Source organism: Corvus moneduloides, chromosome 4, assembly GCF_009650955.1.
Source record: "Corvus moneduloides isolate bCorMon1 chromosome 4, bCorMon1.pri, whole genome shotgun sequence".
Lineage (NCBI taxonomy): Eukaryota > Metazoa > Chordata > Aves > Passeriformes > Corvidae > Corvus > Corvus moneduloides.
In genome coordinates, this window is record NC_045479.1 from 66,052,296 (window position 1) to 66,071,032 (window position 18,737).

General features: G+C 37.3%; 1 protein-coding gene across 2 annotated transcripts in view; it reads right to left on the reverse strand.

Annotated features, from left to right (window-relative positions):
- Positions 1-3,277: 3,277 nt before the first annotated feature.
- SEMA3A (semaphorin 3A) overlaps positions 3,278-18,737 on the reverse strand; it is a 237,593-nt gene continuing 222,133 nt past the window's right edge. For both annotated transcript variants that reach the window (XM_032106485.1, XM_032106484.1), the window contains 3 exons: positions 14,994-15,061; positions 9,089-9,231; positions 3,278-7,574 (listed from right to left, as the gene is read on the reverse strand). In XM_032106485.1, the coding sequence (XP_031962376.1) occupies positions 7,119-7,574; positions 9,089-9,231; positions 14,994-15,061 (667 nt within the window). In that variant the 3' untranslated portion in view covers positions 3,278-7,118. The remainder of the gene's footprint in view (positions 7,575-9,088; positions 9,232-14,993; positions 15,062-18,737) is intronic.

Consider the following 18,737-nt stretch of genomic DNA (forward strand, 5'->3'; position numbering starts at 1 on the left):
TAGTAATGTATGCTTTCTATGCAGTGCTACAAGCCCAGAAAAAAGGTGATGTAAAACTTAAGGGCTTAAGGAAAAGACCATTGCAAAACACAGCTGAAATATCTGCATTTCTTTTGTCTGCTCTTTTCCTCTCCTGCCTGCAGCTATAGCAAGAAATGAGAAGTTTAAGTCATATTTGATATTTACTTGTTGTAGTAGATCTAACAGAATTACCACGATCTTTTTATCCTTTTTCTGTGCAGAAACATGCATCTCCATTTGCCTCTGCATAAACAATCATAATTCATGTTAACATGCTTACAAGAAATGATGACCATGAAACTCACAGATAAATGAATACAATATATTTGGATAAACAAAAAAGTAGTACAGGCTGTAGGGATACCCCGTGTTGAGAGGTGTAAGGAAGAGTTTGTTCCCAGGGCAGACCATCAGATCTTATTTACACTAGGCTGTAAGGTGGAATGTCCTGAAAAACTGTTGAGCTTGTTCACGAAATCAGATTCACCCTTCAAAACCCATCCCAAGTGCCTCAGATGCAGCTCCGTGGAATGTGGTTGTGCACAGGCAGACCTGGCAGGCTCACGTGTGGGGAGAAGGCCAGATCTTTATCTTCATGAGGTCTTCTCTGATTAAAGAAAAAGTGTTATAATCCTGTGCACATTAATTCTTAGTAACTGTTTGGTGTATACTTTTTACTTTTTTATTTCAACATCAACTAAACTGGACCAATCAAACTGGAAGAAAGTTGTGCTGTTGTAGTACTGTTGGTTTATCATAGGCTTTCAGAAGGCAGAGAACTGATTCTAAATGTGGAAGACAAGTGACCTCAGGTGATTAAAAGCAATTCAGGAATGGTGTTTGAGCTTCCTTGGCAGCAAACACCAAGTTCACCTGACTGCACTTGGGAGCCCTAATGACCCTGCCCACTCCAGGGCTCATCCCACCCTGCTTACAGCCCCTGGCACTCAGCGTCTGCCCCAGAGAGGCTGCAGGATTCCATCTCCAATCCCACACAATCCTGCCCATGGGCTGTGCCAAGCCAGATCCACCTGTGGGCTAATGCACAGGGTATGTGCCTGAAGACAGGGACTGGAGCTGTGCCAGCTGTTCCCTTGCCTGCCTTGTCCTGGACGTGGGGATCAGGAGCTGGCTGGCAGGTCCTGCCCTCAGAGACCCCTTACTGCCCCCAGACGGAAACTTTCCATGCCTTAAAACTCCCTGACAGGAATCTTCTTGCATGGTACCTCATAGTTCAATGAGGTTTTTGCTGCCCACCAAGGCCTGATTTTATAGCTGTGGATGAGAACTGGACATTTTTAGGCCTAGTACTAACAGATGTCACAAGACTAGATGGCATGATAGGTTGACTGGAACATCTGCCCACAAAAGCAGCTCAAGGAGGGCTGGTCATCAGAAATGGGGTTCCCCAGGTGTGTTGAAGAAGAGAGTAACCTTCAACAAGGACTGTAGAAACCATATAATGACTTCTTTGGGTTAATATTCACTTGTGGAAAGTGGAAACCCATTTCCTGAGAGGGTGAAAAACTGCTCAGAGACAAAGGAAGTTTGCTTTTTTAACCTAAGCGAAACTTTTTCAGTTTGGATATTGCTTTACTAGAGCTTTGGGATTTAGCTCAGATCATCCTGAAGTTCTCCAAAATGTCAATCTTTTATAAATTCCAGGCCAAAAGGTCCCAAAAAGGCATCTTCTCCACAGTTTCTAGTTTTTCTATGAAGCTCCTCCAAACTTTCACACAAGTATTTATGGGGAGCAAAGAAACTGGCTGAGTCACTAATACTCTGATCTGCTTGTATCCTGTTACTGAGCATTCTAGGGATAATAGTCCCTTTGTTTTATGCTTTGGAAAAAAACCATCACAACTTTGCCTGCCATTAAATGGATATTTGATTGGGAGCTCAGTGAATGTGACCTGCAAGGAAACAGAATAGTGTGTTTCAGTCTTCACAGAGGAAACATTTATAACAATTTATAGCTGAAGCCACCAAACATACTCAGAGATGTACTAAAATTACATCTAGAGCTTCAAATACTTCAGGGAAAAGCGGATTTAATCTCAGTGAAAGCTGGCTGTTTAAATGTATATCTACCTAGCTATGCATTTGTATATAAGAACAAATAAACATAAAATCCAAAATGTTTCTTCTTTCTTTCCACTCATTGTCATTGAAGGTGGTCCCCAGGCATTGTACGTTCCTGAGTAGTAACAGGACACTCATTTTAGCTGTGCTTCTGCAGGGAATTCTAGCAACGGACACAGTGTGGCTGCATCCATGAACAAGGGTCTTCCTCTGTGAGAATTTATAAGCCATGCAGTCGACACAGAAATACAAAATTACTGCTTTTTCAATTAGTGGATTCATTGCTTGCCATATTAATTTCATCCTTTTTGTATTTGCTGCATCCTTTGTAACCCACTGAGTTGCTTGTCTGCTGCTGAGGGTTTATTTTAATTTTCAGAAAACAGTAGTAACCATAAAATATCCTTACAGCATCCTTTTGAACCAGACTCCTCTACCCTTGCTCAACAGGAAGGAGCATGGGTGAGGCTGAATGGATTAGTGATGGCTCAGTACTACTGGTTGTTTCTTCAGTTCTGTATGTGCCAAATGGAAATAATGATACTTTCCTTCCTCCACTTCTGTTCTGGTGTATTTAAACTTCATGCTTTGCAGGACAGCATTTGTCTTATTAGCTGTTTGCACAACGCTTAGTGCCATGGCATATTACTTTTAGATAGAGCCCCTTAGCACTTCCAAACAGCTGCTAAGTTTACCAAAGGATACAAGGGTATGTCGGTAACAGACAGAACCTGATTTATTCCACTTGCTTTCTGTGCAAGCCAGTTTCCAAAGGGAAGCAGCATAGCTGTCCTAAGCCATTAGCATTGCACAGAGTGAAATTTCATCAAGTACAGCAACTTGCTGATATTCACACGGCTTCCAGGCTGATTTACAGTTTGGTTCATGGGCAGAGTGGAGAATCGGGGTGTGCATATGCGTGGCTTTATCTGCACAAGCTCAGCAGTTGTGCCAAAAGATAGGCTGAAGATAGGTTCATGCCTTTCATTTTGGGCTTATTAGTTTGCAGTCTTCAAAAAAGAAACAAAAAAAGCCATTAATAAAAAATAGCAATCCTTCTGGCCTAATAAACAGAGCTCATACACATTGATAGCATTATATTGGCAACAATGCACTCCATATGCTCATGAAGGTTACAGGGCACATTTCCGTGTAAACAGTCAAGACACTGAACTTCAAATATTTGGAAGAAATGTTTATTTAACAACTGAATACATGCTAAAAGAAATAATTTACAGCAGCAGTTTCATTACACTTTCTCTCCAGTTTTCTAGTTCCCATCTGAATTGAAGTGATAAACACAGAAGTGGAATTATTTACTACCCAGTGATGAATGCGTTTAAAGAATAATCGCACAACTCCGACACTGATATAGCAAATAAACCACCTTATCACTTGTGTGGCAAAATCTTGCATTTTAGTATTTTGTTGAACACACCAAAATGGAGTACCTCTAGATAACAGTACTTTACACTGTACCTCCTTATCTAGCCAAAAATATTTACACCTCTTTTGACTAATGTGTAGGTAGCAAAAACTGAACTATTAAACACATACCATTGATATTCACTAAATAATACATAAAAAGGAACAGTAAATGCGCATTCACATGCATTTAATTTAATTTTTTTTACATAGTGAATTTATTGGGTCATGAAGATTTAACTTTGTTTTGCAAAGATGCACATTTTCTCAGTTTGATGTTATAGTTTAACATAACCATACAGTTTTTAGGAGCCATTGAACAAATTCCCATTTCAGTGATCTGTGCAAGTGCAAAGCACAGATGAGTAAGAATAAGATTCAATATATTTTTGTTCCTGACAGATGGATATCTTAAAACAAATGAAAATAGATCTTTCTGGTTATAAATGAAATCCTTTATTTCTCTCCAGCTTAAACACAACTTTTTACTTACTTTTTCTAAAGTCTGTAACTAGAAGTTTAGAGGGTTTTATTGGCCATTTACAGAAATACCATTTTAATCTTTATTTTCCAACTTTATGTTGCTTTAAACAATAATGACATAAATGGGGGTATGAATCTTACTGAAGCTGCAGGGCATCTTTCTATACATGAATTAAGGCCTGTGCTCTGAAAAAAAGTTCATTTCACATCAGTATTAAATGTTGTTATAACTTGACCATAATATGAACTTAAAATCAAGAATTTCCACTGTTGGCTTGATCTTTTGCCTTCTTCTTTATATAAACAAATACAAAGACTTAAACAAGACTACTCATGTCAGTGAGGATTGGGTTGAAGTTTGTAAGATACGATCATATCAATTGTTCAATGAGACTGCCAGGTCATGGTAAAAATACTGCATCTTCTGTAATTTTTTTCCCACAGATTATCTTTCTCAGTATAGAAAAACATATCTTAGAAGTCTGACTTGTTTCCTCTTCACGCATTGTGAAAGAGGTTGGTTTTGGCTCGATTTTTTTGTAACAAGTTGTTATAGAACCAGTTGCTATGAACATGGAAGAGAAAAAAAAAAGTTACACAGCAATTCCATGAATCTCTAAAAAAGGAAACAAAGTGATTTGGGGTCTATTGAAATCAATCTGTATTTTTCCCACTGAATTCTCTGAGTTTCATTTTAAAACTGTTTCCTCTTGTAAGAAAGAGTATTGTAGTAACTAGATGGTACAAAATAGCCCTTCATAAAAGGCTAAAAAATGTTCTGTGATTAAAATTAAATCATTCATTTGACAACAGTGCTCAGAAATTAACCATAAGCTGAGCTCAAAAATTAATACTCCTGCATAGAAAAGCACATAGCTGGGCATATGTTTTAATTCATCCATATTCAGCACACCATGAAATAATGGGAATTTAACAGCGTACTGAAGTTCACAAGAGTCAGGTTAAACATGAGAAAGACTTAAAGCTGCTTGAAAAATAAATTCCCAAGTGCTTTCTTCAATCATGGCCCTACAGCCTTGTCCTACTCTATTCAATGATTTTTTTTTTTTCTGAAGATATAAATGACAAAAAAATCTTGCAAGTTCATCCCCTCCAAAGGATTCAAAGGGGACTGAAGTAACTCGGATGTTAGTGAAAATCCAATTTCTAGGGAGGCAAGAAGCCAAGGCTTCCCTAAGCAGGATACTTGAATTAGTGAGTGGCAAGGAGACTGGGGCACATTGTGACAGATGCTGTCACAGCAGTTGTGTTATACTGTATCTGATAAGGCTGATTGATAGTGTAGCAATAAATTGATAAATTAAATACCACAGAGTGAATAACAACAAAACAGATCAGTCATCAGTGCAGACACACTTTTATATAAAAGCTCCTTTAGCAAACTAAGGATTTTGCTCTAGTAATTTTCCCCACAATGACATTACTTGAAATTATGTCATTTACAGACTCTACCAAGGTAAAATATGAGAGGCTGGAGAAAGATGATCTCAAAAGAACTGGACACCATAGAACTGGGGACCAAAGGCACATCTGTGCTGAGGTGAATAAATCCACTACTTAACTGACACTCATGATGCAAGTACATTGTTTTACCCTGCCGCTCTCCTGTATACAGAATAAGACAGAAGTGCAGGACCAAATTTTCTGTTAGTATAAACTAGTCTTAAGCTGAACTTCACCAATTTACTACTTCAGCAGATTACACCCACAGATAAAACTGTCCCTCAGATCTTAAAATGGGGAGCTGGCTTTGGGGTTGCTATTCATGTGGCTTAGTGTTGTTTCTCTGCATTTTGGTGACCTGGCCCACAGAAGGAATGGAGAACTGAGAGTCAGTAGTGTGGACAAATTTCTACCATAGAGCTGGGAACACAACTCTTTAAACTGAATGTGAGCTTTGCTCATGGATATATGACAGTCTACGAGCATCAGTATTTAAATATTAGCATTCACAAAAACGAACCAAGAAAGCAAGAGTGTAATTAGCAGATGGTATTTTAATGCTATTTGTTTTTTTAATTAAAAAAAAAAATATACAACTGAAAATCAATGCTCTCCTCTTCATTGGTTCAATCTATAGGAAGGTATTATACAAGTTGAATAATTTCAAATACCATACTTAGAAAAACAGAATGCAGAATACTTCCATGCTATACAGCGACTTTCATGTTAAAATAGCTTAGTTTTAAAATTGCTTTGAAGTTACATGTCATATAGATTACTGACAGGGGAGGAGGTTAACTGCAGTGTGACCAGCTCCCCTGGAAGTTTTCCCAAACAAAAGAGTAAAGCAGCTCATAATTGGAAGTTGTCTTTTTTTCATCTAAACCAATAATTAGAAAGTACGGTATTTCTAAGACAAAACATCTAATCTATTTTAGAAAGGAGCTAATGTTTGCTGCATATTTTTTCATGGTACTTTTAAATTATACTTTTAATAAAATACATCTTTAGATCAAAGCTGAAAGAAGTCATCAGTAGTAGGCCAGTGTACTCCACATTTTTTTTTTCTTCCAGATGATGGATGGCTTATGTTGTTCAGGTTTCCACAATCAATCTCATTCAGTATTGTTTTTCCTCTTCTAGCACATATAAACAGGAGAACTGGTAGACAAAACAAGAACAAAATCCTTGTGTCCAATCACGTGTTTAGACGTTCATCAGCTTAATGAGTTCATGCAGTTTTATATAAGTCTAGAAATGGTAGTGCTGCTGATGAAAGGTGGGGCTTGTTTTTCTTTTCTGTAAGATGACAGCATGAAATATAGCATTTTGTTTATATCTCTGTCAAAAGAGAAAGCAAAACTTGCCTGCTGAATACTTGCAGAAGGTTTTGAGCAGTCAGCTAGGTCCAGGTGAGTTACCATCCTTGAAACTCTGGTCGTTCTGGTCTTAGAGCAGAGAGGAAGGAATTGCTAGGAAAGTTAGAAATGGATTTTATTTAAACCTAGTGGAAACTGTTTGACCTTTCCACTCTTGTAAACATCCACATAATGCCATGAAAAGGTTCATGAATATTGCATTTTTTTCCAGTTATCTGTCTATACAAGTTTCTACTTGGATGAGGTTCCTAGAGGTAATGTAGCTCAGACACTACGTGGTGCCCTCTCAAATTCATGGGTCCTCCTGTTTCTACCTTTTTTATTCTCTTGTAGGTGCTTCCACTTATTTGTGTTCACCTGCGCATTGGCAGGCCTTTGCCGGCGTTGTTTGCGGTCTCTTTTCCAAACCTGCTCACAGAACTCATCCATTGTGTTGAGATTGGGGTGGTTGATCAACTGCATGAAGTCTCTGTACCAGATCTTTTGGCTGGGGGTCATGCTGTTGGTCGCATCCTTGGTCTTGGAGCCATCACTGTCTTCTTCTTTATGGAGCAGCTCTTCCAGGTGCTCATTATCGATTACTTCAAGGGTCACCTTGAGCAAGGTTTGCATGAAGCCGTGCTCCACAGCATGACAAAAATAAACACCAGAGTCCCTCCGGTGAAGACTTCGTAGCAACAGGCCCTGTTCTGTCCGGATCACGTGATCATCCACTTTTATCTGTATTGGGAAAAAGTGGTAATTTCAACAGTTATTTTTCATGTATGTGCCACATTATCCTCTAACCATGCTACTTCTTTATTACTGCTCCTTGTAACTGGTAAAACTTGGCCAAGAATTCCCAAACCCACAAAAAAGGAAAACCCTTTGCCAGTCATTTGTAATTATGAAAGGCTCAAATATTCTGGAAAAACTTATATACTGCCAAGAGTTTGGGGGATTAGGAATTTACTCCTTAGTAATTACTGCTGCTGAACAAAGATCTGTTTCAACTCTGTCAGATGGAATTGCTGGAAAGATTATGGAAGATCTGAGCCTGTAATGAGCAGAGTCAACATGGATTCATTTGGCTGTATTACTGAGGCCACATTCATTATCTTTCAGTCAAACCTAGATCCATTTGCAGGAAAGGTTCCTTGTCTTCCGGTTGTGCCTTATTGCAAGAGCCCTTATGGATAGAAGTGGGTTCTGCATAAGTGGAAAATTTACAAACAAGCAATTAAGGATTAAATCTCAAAATTTTAATATTCAAAAAGCAGCTGTTCAAAATACTTTTTTTTCTGAATTAATTAATATCTAGAATGTAACTTCATTTTCTGAATGCACATGCTGCTGCAGACAGAAAGGGCACAAACCAGTTTGCTGCTCTCTCACTAAGAATAAATTCTTAATAATTTACTACTTATGCAAACAGAACAAAAATATTTAAAACAGCTAAAGTAACTATTCAGAACATGCTTTGAATATATATACATATTTAAAAATACTTCAATGGAACAAACAAGTTTTTGTTTCCTAGCTTGACCTCCCTACCTACCCGAGTAGATTATACTCTCAAAAATATGTGTGACCTGGCTTGATATGACTCGAAAACTTGGATAATTAATAATGTAAGAATATTGGTGACAAGAAAAGGAGAAAAATAAAGTATAAGCTTTACAACTCAGTGTTTTTCCCTCTATGAATACTGCTTTTGATGAAAAAAAAAGTACAATTTTTCATACTCTTGTGTCCACTACAGTTCTCAGTTCTTCATTCTGACTCTGTGTTATCAGCAATAAAGTCTTAGAGCACACAGCACATGGGATGCTCCTGCCAGACTGCACTTCAAACAGTATAATTGGGTGAATGCAGTTAAGCTTTTTCTCAAAGGTGATTTTAAGGCCTTTGTGATATTTCAGTTCATATAATCTTTGTAGGATGTTTCAGTCGACACTTAGATAGCACACTACCTTTTTTTGTTTCTGGGATCTCTGATGCAAACCAGTGTGTTTTGCAGGGAGTCTGAGCAAGGAGAGGATATGAATGTTTTCTGCCGTAACAATCTGTAAAACCTATTAGGGAGCTTACAGGATTTTATGGTAATAAGAGTGGGAATATGCTGAAGAAAAATGGGAATTATAATATTCCAGAGAAATTCTGCTCTACTAAAATTATTCTGGGAAGGACTCAGATTGAAGTGTATCTTTATAGAGAAAATTAGTTGCATCTCTCTATTTTTTTTTCTACTGTACCTCTTCTTTGCGATCATCATTTTGCTTCTGGAATTGCCAGTAGACTACGGCACGCTGAGATTTTGGACTGCACTCAAGGAAAGTGCTGCTATTCTCTACTCCATAGATAATCTTCTCCTCCAGAGTCTGACCACTTGGGTTATCTGTAAAGCATGAAAAAAAAAAAAACCAAAACAAAACAAAATTAAATTACCAGGAAACTAACTCTTAATTATTAAGTAAATTTTTTTGTTTAGAATTTGGTCTCCCTTAAAGTGTTTAAAGATAAAAACTTAAAAAAAACCTTTCCCATATCAGTATACCATTTGAAAAGTATGCATCAACACCTCTATCTTTGTAAGGACCCATGGTAGTAGGTTTGTTGGTTTAGTGGTTTTTTTTAATTGTATTTTAAATCCTAACAGCTGTTAACATCTCAATATGTGAAGTTAATGAATTTAATTGTGAAGTTTTGTGTAAGCCTCATTATTATTCATCAAGGAAAACATCTTGGACATGACAAGAATTTTTAATAGCAAACTGTATGCAATGAGACAACTCAGGGTGTAGCTGTAGAATGTTTGTAATGATGCCTCCTGGGCTCTATGGTCATAATACTTTAGAGCAAAGTAATAAAACATGAGGCTATTTAAAAGTAGAATAATGTGTTTAGATTATATGGCATTGCAGTTTGCTGAAGCTGTTAATGACCAGGAATGATGTTTTTGAGGAAACGATTTTCAATTAATCATTTCCCCTCATACTGATATAATTTATGGAAATGTAACGAGGTTAATAAACCAGACATTATGGGAGGGGAAAAAGAAAGTTAAATAAATTACTTCCTTTTGTAACAACAATGTTTCAAGATATTCATCAACTTGCTGGAAATATCACATAGCTATAGGACTTATATGGTATTTGATTCTTCTCCAATACCACAGAGGCTTTAAGGCATCATGTTTCAACTCTTCACCTTACCTCTTTAAAATGCTGGTATGGACTTAAGTGGAAACAATAATCCTGCAGAGTAGATGAGGAGGAAGGGTTTGGGCTATTTAACACTGTGTTGATCTCATGGGGTTTCCTGACTCCTTGCCATTCTTTGCCTTTCTTTCAATTTTTCACGTTTGATCTTTAGCACTGGAAATCTTTAAGGAACTAGTTTTGATATGTTTTAACAGGAAAATTATGTCTATTTAAAACCCCGTCAGAGAAATCCTTTGTCCAGTTTTGTTTGCTCTCAACTGTGCCTTTCTCATACTGGCCATGTTGTTTAGCAAACACAAACTGTTAGATGACTGTGACAAAGGTAAAAGTAAAACTGAGCTCCTGGCTTACGCTGACACAGAATCAAATGCCTTTCAATAATGACTTTCAGCCCTGAGAGGATGGCAGAAGGGATGTGGAGCAGAATAAGGACTGATGCTTGCCCAGTTCTCAGAAAACATCAAATGGCCTATTACACTAAACAAATAGGAAATGGGTTTGCTTGCCTTCCTCTGCTGGATTATGGACCTTTTAAGCGAGTGGGGTGTTCTTTTAAAAACCAAGTGAAACAACTGTTATGACATCTCTCAGAAACCACATTCCCATGAAGAATGTCAGTATAGCTTCTGTCAGGAAGATAGGGAGCAGTGGAGGAATGAATTAGAAAGCGAAGGAGCAAGAGAAGGGTAAGACAGCTGGAATAGAGCATAGCCAAGGTGGTGAGGTCTGAGATGGAGCACAGGTGAATTAGTGTCATTGAAACAGAGGAACTGGAAATATGTGAAGAGATTAACTGAATATAATTAGAAGTGGTAAGATAAAGATTGGAAATGCGAATGATAACTGGTAACTGATAGTCTGATAACTGATGGGTCCAGATTTAACACTGTGAATGGCTGACTGATGAACTGAACTCTTCTGTTCCGAGTTAGGTGCTCTAATTAAGGAACAAAATTCACATGGCTGAGCAGGCAGTCAGATATCCTCACATAGTCAGAGAGAAGCTGTTTGATAACTGAACTGGGATTCACAACAGACAGCACATACAGGCCTGCAGCATAAGACACTTACTAGAAAATATCCCCTTTTATAGACTGGGACACACTTGTTACTGCTCCAGCCATGTGTTTCTGTGAAACAGTGATTTACTGGCTTCTATAATAAAGGATGGAAACACAGGAATTTCACCCTAGGATGCACGCTGTGTCTCGATTCCTCTCCCAGGCTCCCTGAATCGTGATTGCAGAATGTCCCAACTTTGACAACAGCAATCCAACAGTTTGGGTGTTTGTATTGGAAGTAGGAATATCAAGTCAAATTTCTAAGCCTAAGTGAACTTTGGGTCCTCATCTCCAGGGTCCTAAAAAGATTATTTAACCAGCAGATTGCTCACTGGGGGGCTTGCAGCACCACTTCATCATATTTTCCTGAACATGGCTTAGTTCAAGTGAATTACATAGGGGCAGAGCACATGTTACACTGTTCTCATTAGATCCAAGGGAGGTAGTTTTCTAAATCCTAAATATCAGTATAAAGGACAAAACCAGGCCTTTCTTTGGTAAAAGTTCTACAGCCTATGAGTAGTAGCATGTTTGTAAGTATATAGAGACGTTTCTGCTGGAAAACTTAGGTACCTAGGATGTTCTTAGTATCTAAGAAGCTAGTCACGAGTTTTTTGAGAAACTGTGCACTCTGACACCATTTCAAACTTCTGTTTCCTTGGATCTGGTCTATGACATTCTAGTGTGTTAGAGAACACCACAGAAAGTGGGTGAAGTGCTCTTTAAATTTCTTCACAGCTGCAGAAAATACAATATGGGTGATAAACACGCAATGAGAGAAGAAGCATTTTAGAGATTCTTCAATTTCCATTTCCATGATTTGAAGGAGCAGAAGGCAGGTCCAGAAATGGCTATAAAGTTCATGTAATATTTAGCACGTGGAGTGCAAGAAAGTAAGCAGTGATGGAATAATCACAGGATCAGAGTGCAGCTTTGGGACTGAGAAGCTGAAGAGACTGGAAGGAAGAATGAAAGTCTACAACGTTCAGAAAAGCAGCTGGAGGAATTAGAAAACTATAGAAGTCATGAAGTTGGTAATGAAATTCAGCCCAAAATCCTGTCTGAGAGCAGCAATTCCCAAAATGAACCCAACAGCAGTATCAGTTTACTACCCTGATAAATACCCTTTAAGTACATAATTTCTGACATAAGCGAAGAAGTATGAAAGGCTAAGTACTTATACCAAGATTGCTTTGCAGATGAATGAATCTCACAATACAGTTTAATTCAGAGTGATTCTTTGAACTTCCTCTGGGATAAATCATGTAAAAAAGAAGTGTCTCTTCTTTAACAAATTCTTCTTCAAAAAATCCTGAACTTGATAATTTCTTGATAGCACTAGTATGTCACACTTAAACAAAAATTGTCCTCTAGCTGCCACAAAGATGACCATGCTTTTAGATTTAAACATTAATGTCTGGGCAAACAGATGACAGTGAAGGATCCTCAGCTCCCTCTAATGTTGCTGTGTAGTCATTTTATACTTCTTCTGCATTTACACCAAAGAGCAACTGAAAAAGCTATGTAAACCTAATTAAAATATTATTGCTTCAGACTGATTGCAAATTTGGTTTTTGCAATGTCTTTAAAAGTGAGATATACATTAAGAGATCATTCTTGATTCATGATTTTTGGTTCACATGGAGAATAAATTGGCACTTCCTGCAAATGAATGTGTAGACACATAGTAAATGATTTCTGAAGCTTTTTTTTTTGCCTATAGACAAACCCAATTCTTCATCTGTTGTCCAGGGAACTACTAATTACAAACAAGGAAAAAAAAATCAGCATGAATTGGCATAGGAAGTTTATAGGCCATGCAGTCATCTGTACTATGTATGATCATGTGTAAAGGACAAGTAAATATAGGAAAATGTATTAGATTTACAAGTCAAGTGATTCAGAGAAAATTTCTCTCATGACCAATCTAAACCATTTGTTAAGCACTTTGACAGTCCATCCTTCAAGTCTAGCATCCAGCACTGCATTCCCTCAGTATTTTTTGTAACTTACTGATCCTTCTAATGCTGTCTTCTTTTCCCCATTAAGTAATACATTCAGTATCTTGCTATGTACTTGCTCTCCTCATTTTGGCAAAGCTGTTTTAAAGGCCTTTGTGATCAGGTCTGCCATATCATATCTTTGTACAGACCTTGAGTTCTCATAATTGTTGTAATTTAAAAAAACTGCATTTCTGGATTACTGCAAAACTGGATTACTCTCTGCTTTGGACAGAACATATCTTTTTCAGACAAATATACAAAAATACAGGAACATATAAAAAAAAAAAAGTGTTTTGAAATGCTTTTTTAATCTATGAAAATAAAGAACAGACCTGCAGTTTATAAAGCACAGCTAGCAAAGGCTAGAGAACATTAAAATGAACATACATGTGGTAGACCAGTTCAAAGTTTTGCTCAGGAGTAAAATATTCAGAGAGTAAAAAGGTAAAGCTAAGAAATGCTTCTGCTGGTATTAAAATCAATGTTTAGTGCCTGGTGAAGTTTTCCTATTGTGGAACTGAAAATCTCAGTCTCAACATAAGGATGGTCTTATCTTCACTGTGTAAGTATTATGCAATGGGAAATTTGTGAGCTTTCTCCTAGTGACAATTGACTAGCTCAAAACTAAACTAGTTGAACATTCATGAGTTCTCAAAATGTGACAATTACATACTGACCACAGTCTATTCAAGCACTTTTAAAACCCCTTTTTCCCTCTGACTAACTTGGCCCAAGCTGACAATCAGAAGTAAAAAGAAAAGCTATAGTAATGTTAGCTGTGAGTTTCAAATGATTGAAAGGAAGATAGAAAAAGCAATTAGTGAAACATATTGGTAGTGAGTTACAGCTAACACAAAAGTACAATTTTGGACTATTCATAATTTTTGCTATTATGTGGACTGAAAGGACAAGAGGGTTTTGAGGTATCTCCATTTTCAGTCACCTCCTTATTTTTCCCAGTGGTTTAACCCTGAGATTAGCTCAGCTGGTTGAAGCATGGTGCTAGTAACACCATGGTTGAAGGGTTTAGGATCCCTGTATGGGCCACTCAGTTAAGGGCTGGATTCGATGATCCTTGTGATTTCCTTCAAACTCAGAATATACTGTGTGAAAAGTTCCTGTAGATGTGCCACAATCACAAGGAATCACTTTTTTCCAGCAGAGGGAAGTATTGCCTAAGTAATCCCTTCACTTATACCAATATGGACATTTTTAATTTTCTGAGTGAAGGTCTTCTGAAAAGTTTGGCAACAAATTAGTAACTGTGAGAAGTCTGTCAGTCAAACAAGTCAAGAAAGGAATCTGATCATTACACTGTGAAAATGAAACAGCTGACAAAAAAGCAAACCAAAATATGTCTAAGAAAACCCATACTGAAAGCACATGGGACATGCTTGCTGCAAGGACATCCTGAACTTCAGAGCTTTTAGTGTGATACCTACAACAAAGGTCACTCCACATTTTGCCAAGATAGTTACAAATACATTTGGTTATCATCTTATGCAAACTATGTAAAGCAACATGTACATATTTCTTGATGTCATGATGGAAATACAAATCTTTTCTGATATAACATACCTAATGTGATGGCATGGTATTATCAGGGAAGAGAAGCAGGAAAATTAAAATTCTTAAACTTTTTATCTGGGGAAAACAAAACCAAAAAAAAACCCAAATAGACTTTAGTGTCTGATCCAGGCCATTGTAAGCTATCTGAATTGGGATAATGATGTATTTATTATATTCATCTTTCGCAGATGTTCGAGACAATTTCACCAACAAATCATTCACATGCTTCCTACTCTACTCTTTCACAGTCTGTAAATTAATTACAGACAAATTAGCTGCCCTTCAGTGGTGCCCATAACTCACCGTGATGCTGCAGGTCTGAGCAGTGGGTGAGTGGGTCCCCATTTCGGATGTCTTGTCGTCTGGTGCGCCTGCAAAGATCACATTTGAAATCTGTTAGTGCCCTTCTCAGTGCTCAACTGCAACGAATGGAACATTTACATAATTACAGAGGTCACAAGTGCATCTAAACAACACTAGGAAGGAAATCATATTGCTACTGCTATATTCTGTGCATTATCATTTTGTAGAATCAGCTTTACTCTTACAGGTGAAGTCTTCAAAAACTGGTAAATATATACCTCTGGCACTGAGATACTGAATAAATAAATAAATTTAATGCTAATTATTAGTTTTAAATAAATACCAAATAAAATAAATGATGACGTTTATTTTAACTGTGTGGGCAATACTGGGCACAAATAAATTCATTATTTGATTCACATTTACAGAGACTGCTGAAGGATTAAAATATACACTGTAGAGTTTAACATGCATCAAAAGTACATATTTGTGCAAGTACAGAATACTTTGAGTACTGGAGCATCTTTTAGATAGATGAAATGTTAGGATGGGTGGCTTTGAAAGAAAGCTGAAGTGCTGTATTTTCTGCAAAATCTAAATTAAAAAGCATAGATCATCTCAGCCACCATGGGTTTCACCAAAACATTTCTGATAAAACTGTTTACAAAACTGTTGCAAATGGTTTTGTCTTTAGAATAAACAAAATAAAAACTTGAAAAGGAAGATTTTGAAATGTCATTTAGTCTATATTTTGTAGCTTAAGTCTGAATTCTACCTTTGATTGGATGTCTTTTTAACACAGTATATTCTTCCCCCAGTTTGAATTCTACTGGCTCTTTTGAAAACATATTGATCTGTGCTAAAAACAAATGTTGTATTTCATAGAAGAGAGCTTTTTAATACAGTTTTGTTTTGCATGTGTTGTTCTCTCTTTGTCTGCTCCTAGTTTTATTTAAATAGCTGTGACACAAAATTCAACTGAGCCAGAGAAAAGCATTTCATATGAAAAGGAAAGAAAAAAAGAACAAGGCAAACAAAGATGTGTTTCAAGTGTGAGCACTTTACTTTAGGAATCGGAGAAAGCCTGAGGGCTTGCAAAATTAGAGGAGAACAAAGAGGATTAGGCTGTTGAACAATGCTGCGATTTCAGATTATGGTACCCAGCAACGGATATGCAAAAGTCAAGTAGCCTTGTAAAAAGCCGCGTTGGTCACTCCCTTGTGACAACAGCCCACATTTTTAAAAGCCATTGTTCTGCAGCACACCATCTCTCTTCTCTCCACCAGCTCTATTTACAGGCTCTCACTAACAGCTCAGCATCAGCACATACCAAGAGTTCTCAGAGGCACAACTGCAGAGCTGAGTCCTCTTGCCTGAAAGATTTTAACCATATTTTTTTCCACTGAAAGCTACAGAAATGTTAAACCTAAAATTAGTTATGTGAAGTACAGCAAAAGCTTTCTTTCTTAAAAAGAAAGCTGGACGAGCATTTTTATATATTTTTCTGAATAAAAACTTCCTTAAGATTATGAGTTAGGCCATCTTAGCACACTTTAATAAGAAGGAATCTTCTGCTGATATATGGTTAAAAAAATGTACGAATCATAATTTCCAGTATCTTTATATTACTCATTACCAATGACAAAATCACACCCAAGATATAAGGAACCATAACATTTTGCTACCCCTTCCTGAATTTTGAAACACAGTATATTTCTAGGACACAATTTGTAGAAAAGAAGTCTGTGGAAAGACTCATATTACTGTCAACGAAGTTTGAATGAAATGTTTAGTTGGAATCTCAGGAAAATGTCGCACATATCACCATTGTATCAACACGATGATTTATGAAATACGAACCAGAACACATCTGCTCGGGGTAAAGTGAAGTGGTCACACTACAGGAGCTCTGAACTGTCATTTAGACTTGTAAAATACACAAAGAAAGAAAAGCAAAAAAAAAAAAAAAAAAAAAAAAAAAAAGAAAAAAAAAGGCTCATAAAATCTCATTAAAACAAAAAAAAAAGAAGAAGAAACAAAACAAAACCCCAAACCCTAAACCCAACAATTAGTAAAGCATCTGTACAATTGCCTCAGGAATCCACTTTCCCAATATTTCTGGAGCCTAAAATTACAAGAATCCATTATTAATAAAATGCTGACATTTAAGCTGTTTCCAGCAATGCTGATTTTGTCATTGATGCATTCTGAGCTGGCTTGAGGCAGTGGGTACAGCAGGTACCAGGTGAACAGAGGATCCTCTCTCCCAGTAACACAGACCTCTACACTGCTGCTGCTACTGCCAAGGGAAAACTGGGGGAAAGTGCAGAGACAGCAACTTTTTCTTATGCCTTTTTCGGATCCCAGCTTCCCAGGACAAACTTTTTCTTTCACAGTGGCCTCTAGAAGAGTAAATTCTGCACCCCAAGGTTTTTCTGTAGCTGTGCAACCTAGTTTGGCCCCAGTAACCCCCACCCCTTAATCCCTGTAAGAAGAGGTCCCAGTCACTTTACCCCGATAGCAACGTGAGTGTCCTCTACAGCAGTAAGTTGGAGAGATAAGGAAAAGACAAAGAGTCCTATTTCTTCCATCAGTGTAAGCAGAGGAATGACAGGATGATGTGCTCTATGGATCTACTGGCAGTAGGAATGGGTGCCAGTGAATGCCGAGAAAGGATAAGGTTCAGGAACAAAGAGTAGCAGGGAAGTAGCAGAAAACTGATTCAGCGACTCCTGATCTTACTTTCTCCTTGAACTCGGAGGCAGTACTCAACCATACTGATCTCTAATCCTAAAACCTTTTCAGAATAAATCAACCTTTTAGATTCTCCTTGCAAAACACACTGCTCCCTCTCCTTTCCTTCCTCCTCCAGAGAAGCCACCATGCTACCAGCAAAAATAAGAATTTAGCTCATGTAGCTGAGAAAATTTGACTGGCTCTTCTTTTGGGATGGGTTCAATTTCCACTCTTTAATTGTTTTCTAACTAATTAAAGAATTTCACAGAAAGCTTTTCTCAGATTAACTCTTGTTTCCTCGTGCAAAAACAGAACCTGATGTTCCATGAGCAGCTTTTACTTTTGTCATCAGTATTCGTTTAGGATATATTGTAATGCAACCCTTAAAATTTTAATCCCCTCCATCTGAAACGTCTGTGACACTAATTCAACTTCTCACCCTTTATACATTTCATCTCCCTCAACAACCAATCTAAACCTGGAATTTGAAGTTCGGACACTCTCAACTAAGTATTTGCTGCAATTAATTTCATGTATATAAACCCTTATGTACATAAGCCCATGGATTCCTTGTTTCTTCATAAGTGTGATAAGTCTGGCATATTTAATTTAATGTGAGCACTTTTTTATCATTTTACTCAATTTATCAAGGGAATCTCAACACTCCACCAATGTCTGCTATTTGCAAATGTTTATCTATTCAGTTATTCCCAACTTCAGCTTCAATAGCCAGGAGCGCTTCAGCAACTAGCGTGTATACTTTTAGAGTTTCAAAGATAAAGGGAGGCAAAGAAATTAGTACTATAAACCTTCAGATCGGGCAACTAGACTTGTAAATTTTTAATAAAATTGATATTTTTGACTTGTGGAGTCAGCTTTCCACCAACTCTTGCATTGCAAAGCCTTTAGCATCAGCGCAGAGTGACTGTAAAACAGTGGTTGTTCTGATCTGGCAGAACAACTTGGACACACATCAACACATACAAGTTATACTTTCGAATAATAACA